Source organism: Panthera tigris, chromosome F3, assembly GCF_018350195.1.
Source record: "Panthera tigris isolate Pti1 chromosome F3, P.tigris_Pti1_mat1.1, whole genome shotgun sequence".
NCBI classification, from domain to species: domain Eukaryota; kingdom Metazoa; phylum Chordata; class Mammalia; order Carnivora; family Felidae; genus Panthera; species Panthera tigris.
The window spans coordinates 55,394,384-55,412,440 of NC_056678.1; the positions used below are offsets into that span (position 1 = coordinate 55,394,384).

Below are 18,057 nucleotides of genomic sequence, written 5' to 3' on the forward strand. Positions count from 1 at the left end.
TTACTATATATTTTTTTCAATTGAGTGAATATCCACATTAAATAGAGTTCAAGTTAGGTCTGGCCTCAAATGAATGAATTAGTTTTTCACAGCTTTCAGAATTCAGATTTAAAGATAAAGGATTGTGAAACTATGTGCTTTCTTTTCTTTCTTTCTCTCTCTCTCTCTTTTTTTTTTTTTTTTTAAACAATAGTCTTCTCATTTCTGAGTTCAGATTTACCTCTTTTAATATAGTCTACATCTAACCAGGCTCATCTTTTCCAAATAGAACTTGCTGACTAAAAATATTACGATATCTTGGATGGGATCCTGGAACCGAAAAAGAATATTAAAGAAAAACAAGGGAATTCTAATAAAGTATTGACTTTCATTAATAATGTGTCAACATTGGTTTATTGATTCTCACAAGTGTACCACAACAGGGGAAACTGGGTGCAGGATATATGGGAATAGGATATCCAGAAACTCTCTGTACTATCTTTGCAACTTGTCTATAAAACTAAAAGTATCCTAAAAGAAAATGTTGATAAAACACATGTGCATATCTATACATATACACATAAACTAAATAAATAAAATAATAAAATGTTTTCTATTAAAAACCTAAAATTACTGCCCCATACTTTTTGGATTAAATATAGATTTCAAGGCTCTATATGGATGATCCCAACCTAAATTCTCCCTATCTCTTTTGTTTATGTTCTTTCTCCAAGTGGCATCCCAATCTTCTCTCTTCTCTCTCTGCCTGCTTACTCTTCTGAAAGATATAAGGAAATCAGACTTCCCCCTCTGAGAGCAGCTCTTAGTCCCTAATGACCCTGGTCTTCATTTGGGATCTTTTTACGTGTGTTTTAAACAACATGTTTCTTTATTTGTATTTCACCTCATTGACATCTAGCTAGTTGCTCTAAGTGTACCATGTAGGTGTCAGCATGTCCGATAAACCAGCACAAGAACTTATATGGAAGCAGGGCTTTTCATTTTCAGCATCTGACAGCCATTATGGCTCATCTCCAAGGACACCTCTTCCCACTTTTTTTTTTTTTTCTTTTTCTTTTTTAAAGCATGACTTTTACAGCATGGTGTTCAGAGAGACTATATCCCATGAATGCTGGTCAAATTTGCATTTGTACACTAATCCCAATCCCCTGTGCCCCAATCTGTTCATTTCCCATATTTTTGATTCTTGAAACAAGACAACATCTGAGAGTCCTCTTTCTCTTTTGTCCTCCCCAGTACAGTCAACCTTCCACTGATTCCAACTCTTAAAAGTGTTCTATTTTTTTTTTTCCCTTTACTATCACTGCCATAATCCACCTCTCACTTAAGGATGGATTAGAGGTCAGTCAAAGCTAAAAAAACACTGTTACTGAGATCATGTTACCTTGAGAAAGTGTAAATCTAATTGAGTTTTTTCGTTGTTAAAATTCCTCCCATTACTTCCCAGGCCTTTAAAACATGCTTACTGCTGTAGCCTCAGCCCCCACTTCATGTTCTAGTCATAATGAACTACATGTACTTTACCAAATACATCCCACTTTGCTCCACAATCCATGCCTTAGCACTTGCTTAAATCATAGCTCCTTTTGGAAATCTTCCCTGACCAATACTTTCCGCTCAGCACACTTCATTTTCATTGTTTGCTTGTCTGCTATTCTAAACTATGGGGCTGCAGGGAACAGGCACTGCCTTACTTAGCAATCTTCCCACAGAGAGAATATGCATCTGAGTGACAATAAAAATAGTTACACGGCTAAGTTTAAAATCAAAGAAAGAAATACTTAAAAAAATGATTCAGGAGTGAAAACATCCTCTTTGAAAATTGGTACCTGGGCTGTTGACTGCTGGGTAGACTGATTATATCTAATAGATACTCAAATATTTTTTACAGTGAAGAGAAATCAAGAGAGTTGCATCTCATTTTTCTTCCAGGGTTGATGTCTGTCAATAAAAGGCAGACATCAATAAAAGGAGGGGCTTGAACAATCAATCCAAAAAGCTGTAATCTGTAAATAATCCAGAAATGAATACTTAGTCTCCACTACACATACGCTCTCTCCCAGCAACTGAGCAAGATAATCACTTTCAAGTCAAGCTTAGTAGTCCTCAGTCACAATGGCTCAATACTACCATACAAATAATTTTCACTATGGTATTAAAATGCTGTCTTTTTTTTTTTTTTTTTGGAAGAAAAGCAGATACCATAAACTTCTCAAAGCCTTCCTGAAACATTTTTTTTGTTTTGAATAATTTTTACTTCCTTAGAAAAATAACATAAATAGCAAACCATCTCTAATAAAAGCCCCATCCTATAAATTTTACCAGATCCTATTCATGTTTGTAATCATATTTATAAGCAAATATATATGTATATACAAAATAGTATGTATTATTAAATACATATATATGAAGTCCATGGTCTTCAGTCTACATGATTAAGATGAGGTTAGTCTTACAAATTAAAATCAAATACTCTTTCCCAGTAAGCAATGTTTTCTTTCTTTTCTGGATCATAGTTCTGAGTCTGGTTGTAAGAACATGCCTAAAAAGATGAACAATGTCAATACTTTCTCATTTCCTACAGTAGCATTAGTTCTGTGTAAAAGAAAAATGATCACTTACCTCTTGATGTTGTCAAAATAGTACTTAACAATTATCATGGTGGTATATCTGCTTTCTAGAATAGGTACATTAGACTGGCTGCCAAAGGATCATTGTTTTTCTCATTTGTCTAATGACAAGATCAAGTTTTTCTAGACTGTAAATTAGGTTTTACAATTCCTAAGTGATCAGAATTCCCAGTATTCCACAGACTTCTGAAAAGATCAAGCCATATCTGTTGAAGTGCTACCAATTTTTGATTCTTAAGAATCAAAATAAACTGATGAATTGTGACACTAAAAAGCACCAAAGCTAAAGCTCTATAATTAAACAAATAAATAATTATAAATCCAATTCTATGAGTTCTAAATGTGCTGTTATTCAAAAGTGCATTCTTTCCCATTGAAAATCCATTTCCTTTTCTCTTTATAGCTGAAAATTAAGTCTTTAAAACACAATGGAAAGACTTTGTTTAAATCAAATAAGCAATTTTGCTTTGTGTTAAACACCATAAAGTATAAAGAAATGTAACGATGGTTAAACAGGAATATCACTATGATTATATTTTATATTATTATAATTTATAATTATTTTAAAATAGAATTAATTAAAATACAAAATACGTTCAAGCACAAACAATGGAGACACATATTTTTATATTTAGAGAATATAAAAGTCACCTTTCACTCATGAGTTCGTCTGAGACTTTTTGCTCTTCGTAGTCCATTTTGTCCTTACTGGTCTGGCTTATTTCCTCACTTTCTAAAACTACTCCTTCATCTTGGATTTTTGGTCCTTGTCTAATTATTTTCAATTTCCTTTTTTTGACTTTGTTCTTGGTAAACTCTTGATATTGGTAAGCTCTATCACTGTCCATGTCCTGATCTCTACAACCTTCAAGGGGCTGGGTCATTGTCCGTTTGTTAGAGATGTCCTGTGGCAGGTCCACGGCCATGCGTTTCACCTTTCTCCTTCTGCGCAGAGTTCTGTTCCCAAGGTTGTCCACGGCAAAGTCAGATTCGTGCCACAGAGGTCTTTTTCCTCGTACGTTATTATTTAAGTTTGATGATGGCCTGCGCTTAGCCACTAACATTTGGTCATCAGAGTCACTGTGATCTTTTTTATTATTATTGTGATTCTCTCTATAGTCCTTGCTTGGTTCCTCTAAACTAGAATCAGAGCCTTCACTTAAGCAGTGACCAGTCTCCCATGGGTGGTGAACATTATATGATCTCCGCTTTCTCCCTCTCCTTTTCCTTGCCTGGCGTTTCAGAGGGCAAGAAATACTTCGAGAATGATCTCCTGTTTCAGCAAATCCACCTCGAGCTTGCTCTGAGCTCTCCTCCAATGCTGAGACAAGATCATGAACCAGTTCTTCCATGGTTCGACTGAAATGCCTACATTTTCAAAAAAAGAAGAAAAAAAATTAAAGAAAATAGTATTAACTGCATTAACCTAGTTTATTACAGCAGACAATTCACTCTAAATCTAAAATTAATAGTTATTATAAAGAAATGTTTAAAAGCTATTTAATTTTTCTATCCCAGATAGTTTCAAATATTCTGACTCATTTTAAGCTCCTTTTTCATATGTAAGTTCTTTTATTAAACATACGAATTACTTCAAGATAGAGTAAGCATAATATCAGCAATGAAAGATCCCAGTAATTTCCTATTTTTACTGTGTAATTATAGAAAAGTTATTTCTGCTTAAATCCCTGCTCATTAGTCTACTCCTGCCCTTTCCCTAGAGCCAGTTTTGCTAGAACAGATATGGAGAGAGCTTTCTCAAGCCTTCCTCCAACCACCCCTCCCCCACAGCAATTTCTAAGTGAAGAAGGAAACTGTACAATCCTCTACTCACCACACGCTCTACCCAGTCACCACCATGATATGCGAGGGAGATGGAAAGACTGACAGGTACTTTCAAGATTTGTAATATATGTGAAAGGAGAGTTTAACCAGACACTAGGCATATATTTAGGCCACACTAATCTCATAACTCAGTCAAGCAGAAACTGTTCATACTCAAACTGGAGGCTCACTGGTCTAAAATGGCCCATCATTTTTCTTACAATTCATTCTGAGACAGTCTCTTGGTATTTTTTAAATAAAAAGAAACAAACAAAAACCATTAAACTATGTTACCAGTGAGACAATGATCTGCTTGTCAGCTAGGATAAGCATTCTTTACGGACTTGTATAAATTATATCGACCCTTTCCAAACCCAACTCCGAAAGATTCTAGATCGGTTGGTGATGGAAAGCCCAAAATTCCAATTTTATTTTTTAAACAGTATAGTTAATTCAAACATGTAGCTTTCTTATACAGATCATGAACAATCATTTCTGAGTCTTAGAAGGACCTAGGGATCAAAATATCCTCAACTACAGAGGTCTATATAACTTCTAAATCTATAGTAGGGGTAGGCACACTTTTCTCTAAAGGGCCAAACAGTAAACTGTTAGGCTTTGCACTCTATTAGGTCTCTGTCATAGCCACTCAACTTTAGCCACCGTAAGGTGAAAATAGCCCTAGGCAATACATAAATGAATGGCTGTGTTCTAATACAATTTTATTTACAAAACCAAGTGATGGCTGGCTATAGTTTGCTGACCCTGGTTTATATAGTCTCTACAGTCTATAATTTGAGGCATTTGCAGGTTCCTTATAATAATTTTTCATTTTGTGTTTGCATTTGAATCTGAAAACACACATTTTAATTCAACTGGATTTACTACTTATAAGATAAGATGATTCACACATACAGCTTCTAACACAAGAACTTACTATGTGCTTGGCCCATTTTTAAATGTTTTATATGCATTACCTCATTTCATTCTCACATAATAACCTTATAAGGTGGTATATGAGACGCAAAGAGACACAGACATTAAGGGCAATTTGCCCAAAGTGACACACCTAGAAAATGGTAGAAACAGGTTTCAAACTCCAGCAATCTGGTTCTAGAGCCTGAATGCTCAACCAACTGCAGCCAAGAAAGGGATTCTAGTACCACACAATTCCAGTATCCAGTTTGCATTTGTTTATGAGTGATGTAGCAGCAGGTGGTACTATTTTAATTTCTGAGACAGATTTAATATATATCTGCGTAAAGCCAAATGACTCACACTTAGCATTATATTCTTTTGAACAGAAAAGACGAATGGGAGACCTGAATCAAGGGCAGTATAGGTGGTGGAAGTTAGTTGAATCCAAAGCCCCCGATGCTGTAGTCATCAGTGAAATGTACATTGTGAGCAATTAACTAAATGGGACACAGTTTTTCATTAAAAAAAAAAAAAAATTATGTTTATTCATTTTTGAAAGACAGGGAGAGACAGAGCACAAGCAGGGGTGGGGCAGAGAGAGGGGGACACAGAATCTGAAGCAGGCTCCAGGCTCTGAGCTGTCAGCACAGAGCCTGACACAGGGCTTGAACTCACCAACGGTGAGATCATGACCTGAGCCGAAGCCGGATGCTCAACCGACTGAGCCACCCAGGCACCCCGACATAGTCTTTCATTTAATGTGGGCATTGTATTTTCCTGATCTATCTCCTTTAGCATTCTGAATTAACATGGTGACTGAAGTATATATTTTAAATAAACTCTGGAAAGCCACTAAAAGGGTCCTATATATTACTCAGGTTTTAGAACCCTGCATTTGGTTATGAGAAATAGGTGTCACGTAGGAATTAGCATTAAGCCAAAAGAAGAGCTACAATTCTGACTATACTGATAAGCCAAATGGGTCTTTTCTCCATCAACTCTATGTTAATAATCACATTTTTGTTTTCCCTTTATTGCAATAAATATTTTGTTCATTTCCTTGAATACTATTTCTTTGGAAGAAATGTAGTCTGAAAGACCTATGATCTCTGAATATAATATTGCACCTTTAATAAAATTCACTGGACGCCAGCTTAACATGTACTAGAATAAGGACCTTTGTCTAAAAGAAGACTCGGTATCACCTGGTTCTTAAGTAACTTACTCTTTGGAGATGCAGTTTTCTCATCAATGGGTGAATGACTAGGTCTAATTATTAATATGAAATTAACTCAATGCATGAATGTCATCTACAACTAAAGTTGCAGGTTATTTTGGAAGTTATAATCTAGTGCTTTACTACAAAAAGGAAATGTGGTTGACCTACCACCATTAGATAAAGGTTAGCAATCAGATTCAATCCATTGAAACTTAAGTCTTCAATCAATTTCATTTAAAAAGTATTATTGTAACAAACAGCTTAAGAAAATAGAACTGGTATTACTAAGAATGAAAGCAAAATTTCTTGATAACATCATTAAAATTGTCACCTTACTTGACTTTGTATTGTTTAAAAAAAAAAGACATTAAGAAAATTTTAGGGGCGCCGGAATGGCTCAGTTGATTAAGTGTCCGACTTCGGCTTGGGTCATGATCTCACGGTTCATGGGTTCGAGCCCCATGTCGGGCTCTGTGCTGACAGCTTAGAGCCTGGAACCTGCTTTGGATTCTGTGTCTCCCTCTCTCTCTGCCCCTCCCCCACTCACTCACATATATAACAAACATTAAAAAAAATTAAAAAAAAATTTATCCAGAGAACCCAATTTATTCCATGATGTCACTCAAATAGGGATCAGATACGAATGCCAATGAAGACATTTACTTTAAAAAGACTTTTTAAAAGCCTCACAAAAACACAGAAGAAAATATGCAACATTCAGAGTTAAAATCACTTTCCCCCCCCTTCAGTTTCAACTCACCAGACTCCCGCAAGTCAAAACCCTTGTTAATGAGCTAGTGATATTATAGTCAGTCACGCTGCTTCATTTCTATCTCTCAGGGAAAACTGGCATCATCTGGCCTCACAGAAATAAAGTCATTATAAGAGACCACATAATCAATAGCTCATTTATTTCCTTTGCCTCGGCAGTTACATTGAAGACCATGGTATGGAAACACTTTATCTTCAAGATATTTTCTTAAATGAGACTTTTCCTATTGAAGAAAGAACCTGAAAATACAGAACTTTTCTGTACAAAAACGTGTTTATTAAGCATTCATAGCTGTAAAGTTTAATTACAGTAAAATTTAGTGAATTACCACTTAGCTAATTTGAATAACATTCATATTTATAAAACAATTTCTCTCCATTTGAAATTCAATGGAAAAGATATCTTTTGAGAATAGTTTGCATTAGGTAGAATGTCTAAGATGACAGTTCACTAAGAGTTTTCTTCAAATACACCAAATAAATAGAATAAGATTATAGTCCCACTATCTATCTAAAGTGGGATTTTGAAAACGACATGACCTGAGCAGATAAGCATTTTGGTTTTTCGCAGGAGGTATTTATTGCATTATGCTGAGCAATATAAAACATATGATCAACCCAAAATTTAATATGCCAGTTTTAGGTAAGAATTTTGCGCCAAGGGTTAAGTTTTTGTCAGTCTTCTTCTAGGCACTATTAAAACATCCAATAAAATGAGTAAATTGTTCTCCCTGGCTTTCTTAACACCAAATTCTAACTCAGACAAAGGCTTTCCTTAAAAACGTATGTTTGAGAGTAAGGACGGTCAATGAATGTAGAAAACCTGGTGCTGAGTTTAGAGTTTTCTTTCAAATGTTTCTTGCTCAAGAAAGAAGACTCAGGACGTGGCCTTAGTCCAAACTCGATGCTCACATGTTCCCACAGGACTAGCAGTTGACTGATGAATCAAATCAAGGGCTCTCAAAGAGCAGTCAACAATGTACAGGGAGGCACGGCAAAGAAGCCCAAGAAAGCCCAGAAAAACTGATCCCCCCAAAAACTGACAGCCAATTACTCCATCAGTGACTTTTCCTTTTTGGAGACTCTATTAGCAATAACTACTATTCCTAAGAGGATAAAATATAGCATGTACAGAAAAATTAGAGAATAATTTCCTTGCCTGGACACTGATAAAAATAACTACATAATACAATGATAGACATGTGTGTCCTCATAAACCCAACAATTTCATTAAAAACAAACAAAAATCGGGGCGCCTGGGTGGCTCAGTCGGTTGAGTGTCCGACTTCAGCTCAGGTCACGATCTCACGGCCCGTTAGTTCGAGCCCCGCGTCGGGCTCTGGGCTGATGGCTCAGAGCCTGGAGCCTGCTTCTGATTCTGTGTCTCCCTTTCTCTCTGCCCCTCCCCCATTCATGCTCTGTCTCTCTCTGTCCCAAAAATAAATAAACGTTAAAAAACAAACAAACAAAAATCTTCCATGTGTAACAAAAAAGTGACTGACCACAGCTATCAAATATCTAGGTAAGGAAAAAGAAATCAAATGCTCCTTATCATCTAATACATGGTAAAATTCTCCTCTTCATCTCTGTAAAACACAGGATTATCTCTTCTACAAACTGAAGTAACTCTAGCAGTGGAGTGCTAAAACGAATTCGCCCACTGCTAAATACAACTACTTACTTGGCTTCTAGCAAGTTAAGGAAATAGCCATTTATTGTTAGTTTCTGCACGAATAAAAATTCAATGTGTACAAAAACAATGTAGGAGGAATACCTAGTCAAGAGCTATGCTGATGAATGTATGCTATGACTGATCACAAACTTAATAGTCTTGGAATTACATGTTTTGATATTCATGTTAGCTTTGGCTTAAGATAGGAAGGGTTGTTTGGTCATAAAAGTAAATAGCTAAAGAATACACATTCAAATTAACACATAATAGTGTAGATCATGACAATCGGTGCCTAAACATGCAAACAGGAGCCTTAGAGATGCTACATCAGGGCTGGCTGGGTGGCTCAGTCAGTTAGGCGTCCAGCTCAGAGTTCCTGAGTTTGAGCCCCACCACGATGGACTCTGCTGACAGTGCAGAGCCTGCCTGGGATTCTCTGTTTCTTTCTCTTTCTGCCTGTCTCCTGCTCATGCTTGCTTTCTCTCTCAAAAATAAATAAATTAAACATAAAAAAAAAAAAAAAAGATGCCACATCAAGGGCTAAATTTCATGCCTAATTCAATAAAATATGATTTGTTTGATTAAAATTTCTACTGCTCATAGGAATTTATGCATTTCCTTCTTTAATGGTAACATTATTTGACAAAATAAGTCTTTATCTCAGTCTAGTAACCTTTAAAATGATTAAAAGAAGTATCTCCTTTTATATACCTTGGGGAAATATTTCTTAGGAAATATAGAATAACCCTAACATTAAATGTTAACATTTAAGCTAGTTTAGAAATTCCTTGACCTACCTAACTTAAACCATTAATCAGAAGTAACCTTTTCTCTCTTCTTGAAAGAGGTAGCGTGGAGTTAGGGGAACTTATTATGAAACGTGTAAGTAATTAATTATAACTTTACATTAATATTAGGCAATGCACATGGACCAGAATTCTCTAGGTAGGGGAAAAGGCTGGGAGGAAACTAGAGAACACAAGCTTTAAAGTCAAATCTATGAATGTGGAAGCTAAATTTGACTCTATTCCTTAGCTATAGGACCCTAAACAAATTACTTATTTTCAGACTGTTTATTCATCATAAAAATGGTATATTTTCTACCTTGAAGGGATTCTGTGGGATGAGAGTGAATACTTATGTGAGAGTAGTTATTTCATCTTTTAACAACCTCTGTACATGAATGAGGTGGTCACTGAAATATCAAATCATTCTGCTTTTAAGGTGTAACCACCTTATGAATCCTGAGGATATCATAATGAAAGCACAGACCTTACCCTTTCTGAGTTCTTGAACCACTCTGATTCATGGGAAGAGGGGGGAATAACAGACATTAGCAAAAATCTTCCATATCATTTCAAGACATTCATGCACTCTTTAAAGATTTTCATGAATATTAAAAAAAAAAAAAAACTAAAAATTAATGCCGCATTTCTGACTGACTCCTAACTTAATAATATATAGATACAAGAAAAAATAAATTAAAGAAAGTCATTCCACCAAATTAGGAGCCACAGGTTCTCCACCAAGCAGAAAAGTTCATTGCCAATGGAAGCAAAGGTTCCACGGACTTGAACTTGACTGGAGGTGCTGCTGGAACCTGCTATTTGGTCACTTTTGTTACCACAGGAACAGGCAGAAAGCTTTCTTTCCTCCAAACCCTAGCAGTTAGGCCAAAAATTAAAAATTAACTTAAATTTAAAAAAATCATTCATGGCTTTAGAAAAAAGTCTTTTTCTACTTTCCAAATAGTGAGTTAATAAGGCAAGCTCATTTGCTATTTAAATTTGAAGGTTCTTCTGTTTTTAACTTCATTTAACTTCAAGAGTCATTCAAAACTTTACGCTCTAATCACTTTTGAAACACAAATTGTTGAATAAGAAGTCGTGTAAATGACATAAAGTCAAAGTCTAAAACAAACAAAAATAATTTAGAGTCTAAAAAATAATTCATTCCAATTCTTGTCAACATGCATATATTAGAGCACATCTAGGCAAGTTTCTAATATGGATGAGAGGAGTCTCATTCATTGCTCAAACATGGTAACTAACTATTCAATATTTATTGAATATATAATATATTCTGAATTCTTAGAATAAGAATGAAGACAACTGAATATTAATTACAAGTACCTAGCACAATGCTTGACATGCAACAGATGTTTAAAAAAGATCTGTTGGGGGGCACCTGGATGGTTCAGTTAGTTAACCAGCTGACTTCGGCTCAGGTCATGATCTCACACTGTGTGGGTTCAAGCCCTGCGTCAGGCTCTGTACTGACAGCTTGGAGCCTGGAGCCTGCTTAGGATTCTGGGTCTCCTTCTCTCTCTGCCCCTCCCTCACTCACACTCTGTCTCTCTCGGTCTCTCTAAATAAATAAATAAATAAATAAACAATTTTTAAAAAGAGATCTGTTGGGTGAACAAACCAATGAATGACTGAACAAAAAAAACAGGAAAAATATGGCTTCACTAAAAATTTAGACAACCCTGATTTCAAAGTTTCTGCCACATTAACAAGCCAGATACTCTTAACTTTCTGGCTACCTTTCTAGCAGACAAATGTGGTGGTAAAGGACAAATTATCAAAGATGTTTTAAAGGTTTCCAGCTTGCCATAAATAAAAATGCTAAAGAGCTAAACTAATATTAATGGGTTACTTGGCCAAAATCACACTGGCCATCGCTTTGATCCCTCATTGCCGAAATAGAAACCTGACTCAAACAAACCTGACAGTATAGAATTGACCTCAAGATAAAAGACAAAAAAAAAAAAAAAAAAAAGTCAGTTATTTAAAAAATGCACATTTTCCACTCTGCCATTTCTTGGACCCAAAGAAAATCCAAATAATAAGAAAGAAACTACAGAAAAAAGGAAATGATCTAGAATAAACATAGTTTATATTTTTAAGGTCTTTAAAAAAAAAAAAAAAAGCAAACCACACACATTGAAACAAACAGTATGGCTCAATATATCAGTAATTCAATATTCGCATGATCAAGGACTTAATTGTAAAACGTGTTAGTTCAACCTTTAAAATTTTAAAAACCAGAAATTCACTTTAAATATAAATCACTAATAAGGTAAAATGTAATAAAAGTGTATCTAAATTATAAATGTGGTTTATCCATTAAATGAATCAAATTTTAAAAGGTAGGTTAACATTATAAGTGACACAATACTTATGCTTTTTGGCCCCTAATTTCAAAATTGTGTGTGGATGAGGAGTCAGGAAAAGGAGATAGAAACTCTCAGGTATAACGATTTTATAAAAATATAATATAAACCACTTACAAGAATAATTTGCACAAAAGATATATTCATTTCCTGAGGATTTTTATTATTTAATTGTATACAACTTGTCTTCTGTAGCAGTAAATTACAAAATATAATCTCAGTTCTATTTTTCAAACAAATTGTTAAAGGGGTCGATAAATCATCTACTATTTACCCCTTTGGGGCCTAAAACTTGAAAAATCTAATCTCGACATTGGAGAAAAAGTTGAAGTCAAGATGGGAGGTATATACAACAGGAATTCAGGCTGGCTAACCTATCCGGGCATAGTCTTTCCCGTTTAGATATTCCCGTGATATTGTATCTTATTCAGACAAATAGGACGTATACGAGGATGGTGAAGAATTGTTCTAGGTATACCAGCATCACACTGCAAACATGGTACGTGGGCAAGTTACTTAAGCTGTATTTGCTCCTGTTTTGCCATTTCTAAAATGCAAAAAAACACGACAGCACCCACCTCAAAAGATTTACATGAGATATATGTACATAAAACTCCGCACCAAGGAATCAACCAGTAGTAGCAACCCCTGTGGCACTGGGGCTTCGTTACTGAGAGCAAACTTACGTGCATAGTATGGTAAATGTCTGATCAATGAATGAAAAAGAAAATTCCATTGAGAACTTTCCAATAAGGGAATGGTTGTGCAGATAAACTAGAAAATCAAGGTTCCAGTTTGCTGGAAAGTGTTCATTCTGGCCAATCAGGCGTGATTTTTCCGAGTTTCATTAAGAAACAATGATTAAGCGCTAAGCACTATGTTATCCTCTGGGCCATAAGAAAAAAATGAATTCTACACTGATAATTGAAAAGAAGATAAGCATTTTAAGAGAACTGAAGGAGGGTTTCTCTGTATTATACGGAGGTACCCAACTATGAGTTGGTGAGAAGGTGAAAGGGAGAGGAAGGAGTTGGAAGAGTCATACTTTTTTTTATTAAATAGTCCTCAGTATCGCTGCAACAAGGGCAGACCAACCTATAAAGCACATTTTGTTTAGTTCCCTTAACTAGGTACTGAATGGTGAAACATTAAGACAGGTACCTATTAGATGCCTGGGGAGGGAATTCTGGGGTAATGGAAATGTCCTATATCTTGTTTTGTGTGGTGATTACACAGTACATACAACTGTCAGAACTAAAAATACTAAACATGTAACAAGTGTTTTATGTTATGCTAATGACACACACCATTAAAAAAAAAATATGGCTCATTTAAGAAAGTACTCCCAGCTTTCTCACTGGAAAATGTCAGAATTTAAAAGTATAACCATTATAAAACGAACTACAGAACGATCTAATCTCATTCAAAACATTTCAAGCAAGATATTCTTTTAACTTTTCACCGACAAGGGACGCAGAGGAATTCTTTGAGATCACAGACTACTAGCGTGCCTCATTCATTGCAGAATGTAAGAATGGACGTTTTTCGGCCACAGGTCACCCATTTTTCAATACTTTATGCTTGAAATTGTCAGTGGGAAACTTGTTTCACTGCTTGTCCGACGTATGCCTGGGGAAAAATAGGCCTGGCATTGCAGAGCTTTCAGTTAGAAACCCAAAACCCAGCTTCTAGGTCTAGGACTAAAATGTCCATGGCAATTTTGGACAACTCACTTAGGAATTCTGTGCCCGTGATAATCTCCTATCAGAGCTGTCATAAAGATAAAGTGCATGAATTTGTGAAAGCACTTTGAAAAATCAAAGCAATATATTATTTCAAAGTGGCACTGGTGATGGGGGTACTGTAGCCCTGGTCAAACCCCAAACCTAAAATCCTGGCATTTATATGTTCTTAGGGAACACTCATACACATCTCATTTGAACTAAAAGGGACCGTTCAAGGGGCAGAAACAGGTAGGCCACTCCCACTCCAGAAAAGAGAGGGGTGAGTGGGGTGTCTTCTAGTACTAAACTTCCAGAACTCTAGATTTCTGGGATTTGATCCCCCAAGACACCTGCTGTAATCTAGTACATTTAAAAAGGAACGTGAGGGGATAAGATCTATATTAAGTTAGTTTCTTCTGTCCCTAGCCTTGTCAACAATCAGGGACGAAACGAATTGCTCTTGGAGTATAGACAGCTTTACTCCCCAAATATCGTAGAGGGTTGGGCAATCAGCAAGCATATACCGTACTCCTGCGCACATCTTAAGCACACACCTCAACGCCTTCCTCAAATCGCTTCCAGCCCAGGCACGAGTGAGAGCAAGGCCTAAGTGTCTTCAGATCATCCATCCCCAACTCCCTCCCCCTTCCATTCCAGGTCCGGCGGCCTCAGGCCATCACACCCTCTCCGGATCTCCCATCCCCAGGGCCGCCAGCCTCACCAGCTGTTCCCGGCGGCTGGAGCTCCGATCGGTTGGCGCCCGGCGGCCCCGAACATTAACGACACCCAGGAGCCTGGCCTCGAGGCTCAGGCCCGAGAACAGACTCCAACTACCGCAGCACCAGCGACTTCCAGAAGCAGTTCAGCATTTTGAGCTGAGCTTCCGGAAGCAGACGGGAGGCGGAAACCGGATGCCCGGAGCAACCATTACCTCTCCTCCTCGCACCGCCTTCGTCGCCTGTAATCTCCTCCTTTTTAACTCACAGAAAAGATAGAGGCAAATCACTGGAACCTTTTCCTACGAAAAATTTCTTAAATGTCTTTCTGGTATTCTGCAAACTGAAGCAGGGTGGCAAATAGAAGTGGAGTGGTCGAAAAGTTGTGCCCTCGGGACTAGCTTTATGGTTTAGCCCGGTTGCCATGGAGACCAATAGTAACACCGGTGCTCCCGCAGAAGCCGGGAGGCTATGGCCACGTTAGCTCGGCTCCAAGCTCGGTCGACGTTCCTGGCACACCAGTACTACTTCAGGAACAGGTAAGGCGTCGACTGGGGTGCAGCTCAGAGGGCTGGCTTCGCCCTCGCCAGGCGTTCCTCGGCAAGAGTTTCCTATTAACAAACTCCCTGAATCAGTAAATACCAAGCACTTCTCCCCGCTTCGTTTGCTGGCCGCAAACTTAACCACAAGTTTAAAAGTAGTGTTACCATACAGAGGAATTATAGATGGGGGTAAAGAGAGGACATAGTTATTAGCTTGAGATGGCTTAGGAAACTGCCCACTGTAGATAAAATTGCAGAATAAAGTATTCTTCCGGGACATCATCACTCCACAGTTTGATGAAACCCATGCCCTCCCTGTTGAAGTTTTAGTACCCTGACTGGGGTCACCCAGGCACTCTAGCTGGGTGATCTCCGTTGTGTCTCCCGTTTGCCTGGGGATTTGGGCCTCCATGGTTTCACAGATGTCATTGAACTCAACTGTTCCATGGCTCATTTGTCTTCCCGAAGTGACAGTATCTAAACCAATCTGGCCGTGATGAGAATAGGCTGGCATTCCTTCCATTTCATTTATTATTACTATTAATATTTTCAGTATAAAGAGAAATCTCTAAAGATCATGAAAGAATCAAAATTCCAATGTTCGCCTAGTAAAAACAACAACAGAGTGTTTGTAGCTTTGGGCACAAAGGCCGTATAAAATATCAATTTGTGAAAAAAGGTAACTGGCAGTTTCCTTAAGCAATTATTGCCATTTCCCATGTGTTATTGGTTAGATCAGCCCTTTGTAAACTGTAGTGTACATTAGAATCACTTGAGGATGATGTTAGAATATAGATTCTGATTCACTGGGTCTCCGTTATGGCCAGAGAATCTGCATTCTCAGAGGAGTTCCTGTGAGGCCCCATTGTGCAAAAAAAAAAAAAAAAAAAAAAAAAAAAAAAAAAAAAAAAAAATGTGTGTGTGGGGACTTTGTAGAAAAGGAACTAGGTATGGGTCTATTTCTTAAACATCCTTAACAAATTATGTATCTATTCCCACTTTGCATGAGGGAAGGAAAATGAGATTCATATAGAAAAAATTCACAAGCTATTCAAAGTAATGTTGGTTTGATGGGAGGAGATGAAGCCAAGAGACCAAAACAGGTGGCTACTGTAGAGTTAGAATTAATGGTCTGCATAGGTGTAAACTTTAATACAGGTATAATGAGAACTTTTACAGAAATAAAATTAGAGGGAAAAAAGTTACTGGAACGAATTTTTAAAAAATAAACGTTTCTAGTTACAAATATAGTAAATGAATTTAAAAATAGAGAAGTGACTGGTGAGAGGTAAATGTTTTAGGACAGCAACATGGAAGGCATATCCAGGGGATTTAGTATGTGAATGATAGTCACTGCAGAATTTGGGAGTGGGAGTGGGAAGAAGATAAATGACTAATAAAGAAGTAGTAGAAGAAAACTTTCCTAAACTGGAGAAAGAATATGGCTTTGAATGGAGAGGGCTCTGAGTATGAGACAGGATTTTTTTTTTTTTTTAAAGACACACTTCTTAGATGTTATCTGGCAAAATTTCAAGGATACAGAAACAATTTTACAAGCTCCTAATCTAGACAGACAAGAAAAAGCTATTTGCCAACGAAGAAAGAAGCACTGATTGGTTCATGAGCAACACAGGGACTTCTAAGAGAAAAAAAGGACAATAATTATTGATTATTCAAGGCAATATCTAAAAAAACCTAAACCCATCAAAGCTCTTATTCATTTTTTTTTTTTTTTGATGAAAGAAAGACGTTTTCAGATATATAAAGACTCAGGGTTATGTCATCCATATAGCCTATTGGAGGAAATGTCCTCAAGAAAGTACTCTCTGAAATCAAGTGAAGATTAAATTAGAGCAAAGATCTCAAGATAGGGGAAGAGGAGCAAAAGAAGTAATAGAAACAATAAGGAATAACTGTACTTGTATTTATAGTTAAATCTAGACGAACGCTGTTCCTGAGATTTATGGGATACCCCTAATTCCATGCAGTTAAAAGAATCCAATAGGCACTTTGAGTTTGCTTCCTACACATCTCCTTGTGCATTTCAAAAATTCATTAGTACATTTTCCACCTTGTAAGTGATCACAGACAATAGTGTTGTGAATAATCTCATTAATACGGTAATGCAGGTCATTCTGTATCCAGCTTCTAATATCAGTTTTTCCCCACTCTGCCAGCCTATGTGATAATTACTCCAGAGGCCAGTCTTTTTAGTGACCTCGGAACTCCCCACAGTCTCTCCCATCACCCAGTCTCAAAGACAGTGGCATATGTTTAATGTTCACAGTGCTGCCTACCAGGCTATCTTTCAGTTTTTTAAGTTTTATGTAGCCAAAGTTGTCAATCTATTATTTTGGCTCTGGATTTTGCCTTCATTGGAATGGTCTTTCTCAACCCGTGGTTATAAGAAAATTCTCTGTGTTTACTGACAATATTTTAAAAGTTTTATTACGTTTTTCTTCACTCTACAATTGTGTTTGTGTGTATGTATCAGGTGAGATAGGGACTTAACTTTTAGTATAGAAATTGTCTCAAAGCCTTTACTGAACATTCCACACTTTCCTTACCAGTTTTATGTATTGCAAGATAAATTAAAGTTGTAAAAATTGCAAAGGAAGAAGCAAAATTCGCTTTGTTCACTGACAACATGATCCTGTGCATAGAAAACTAAGTTACCTACAAAACATCCAGAAATAAGTGAATTTAGCAAGGTTGTAGGACACAATACACAAAAATCAATGGCCTTTTTATGTAATAGCAATGAGCAATTGTAATTTGAAACTATAAAAACAATTCGATCTATAAGAGCATCAAAATACATGTTACTTTATCTATTGACCTTGTAGAAATACCTTGTGTACACAAT

General features: G+C 36.7%; 2 protein-coding genes across 10 annotated transcripts in view; one reads left to right on the forward strand and one right to left on the reverse strand.

Moving 5' to 3' along the window:
* Positions 1 to 14,807, reverse strand: part of GPATCH2 (G-patch domain containing 2) — a 175,289-nt gene extending 160,482 nt beyond the window's left edge. For 2 of the 5 annotated variants that reach the window (XM_042976889.1, XM_007072823.3), the window contains exons 1-2: positions 14,655 to 14,806; positions 3,282 to 3,998 (exon numbers count right to left, since the gene is read on the reverse strand). In XM_042976889.1, the coding sequence (XP_042832823.1) occupies positions 3,282 to 3,998; positions 14,655 to 14,710 (773 nt within the window). In that variant the 5' untranslated portion in view covers positions 14,711 to 14,806. The other 3 variants (XM_042976887.1, XM_042976888.1, XM_007072825.3) reach the window with 3 other exon arrangements.
* Positions 14,808 to 14,870: 63 nt separating this feature from the next.
* SPATA17 (spermatogenesis associated 17) overlaps positions 14,871 to 18,057 on the forward strand; it is a 197,907-nt gene continuing 194,720 nt past the window's right edge. For all 5 annotated transcript variants that reach the window (XR_006214212.1, XM_042976891.1, XM_042976890.1 and 2 more), the window contains exon 1: positions 14,871 to 15,188. Coding sequence is in view for 4 of the 5 variants with exons in the window: in XM_042976891.1 (XP_042832825.1) it covers positions 15,121 to 15,188 (68 nt within the window). In the remaining variant the exon portion in view is untranslated. The remainder of the gene's footprint in view (positions 15,189 to 18,057) is intronic.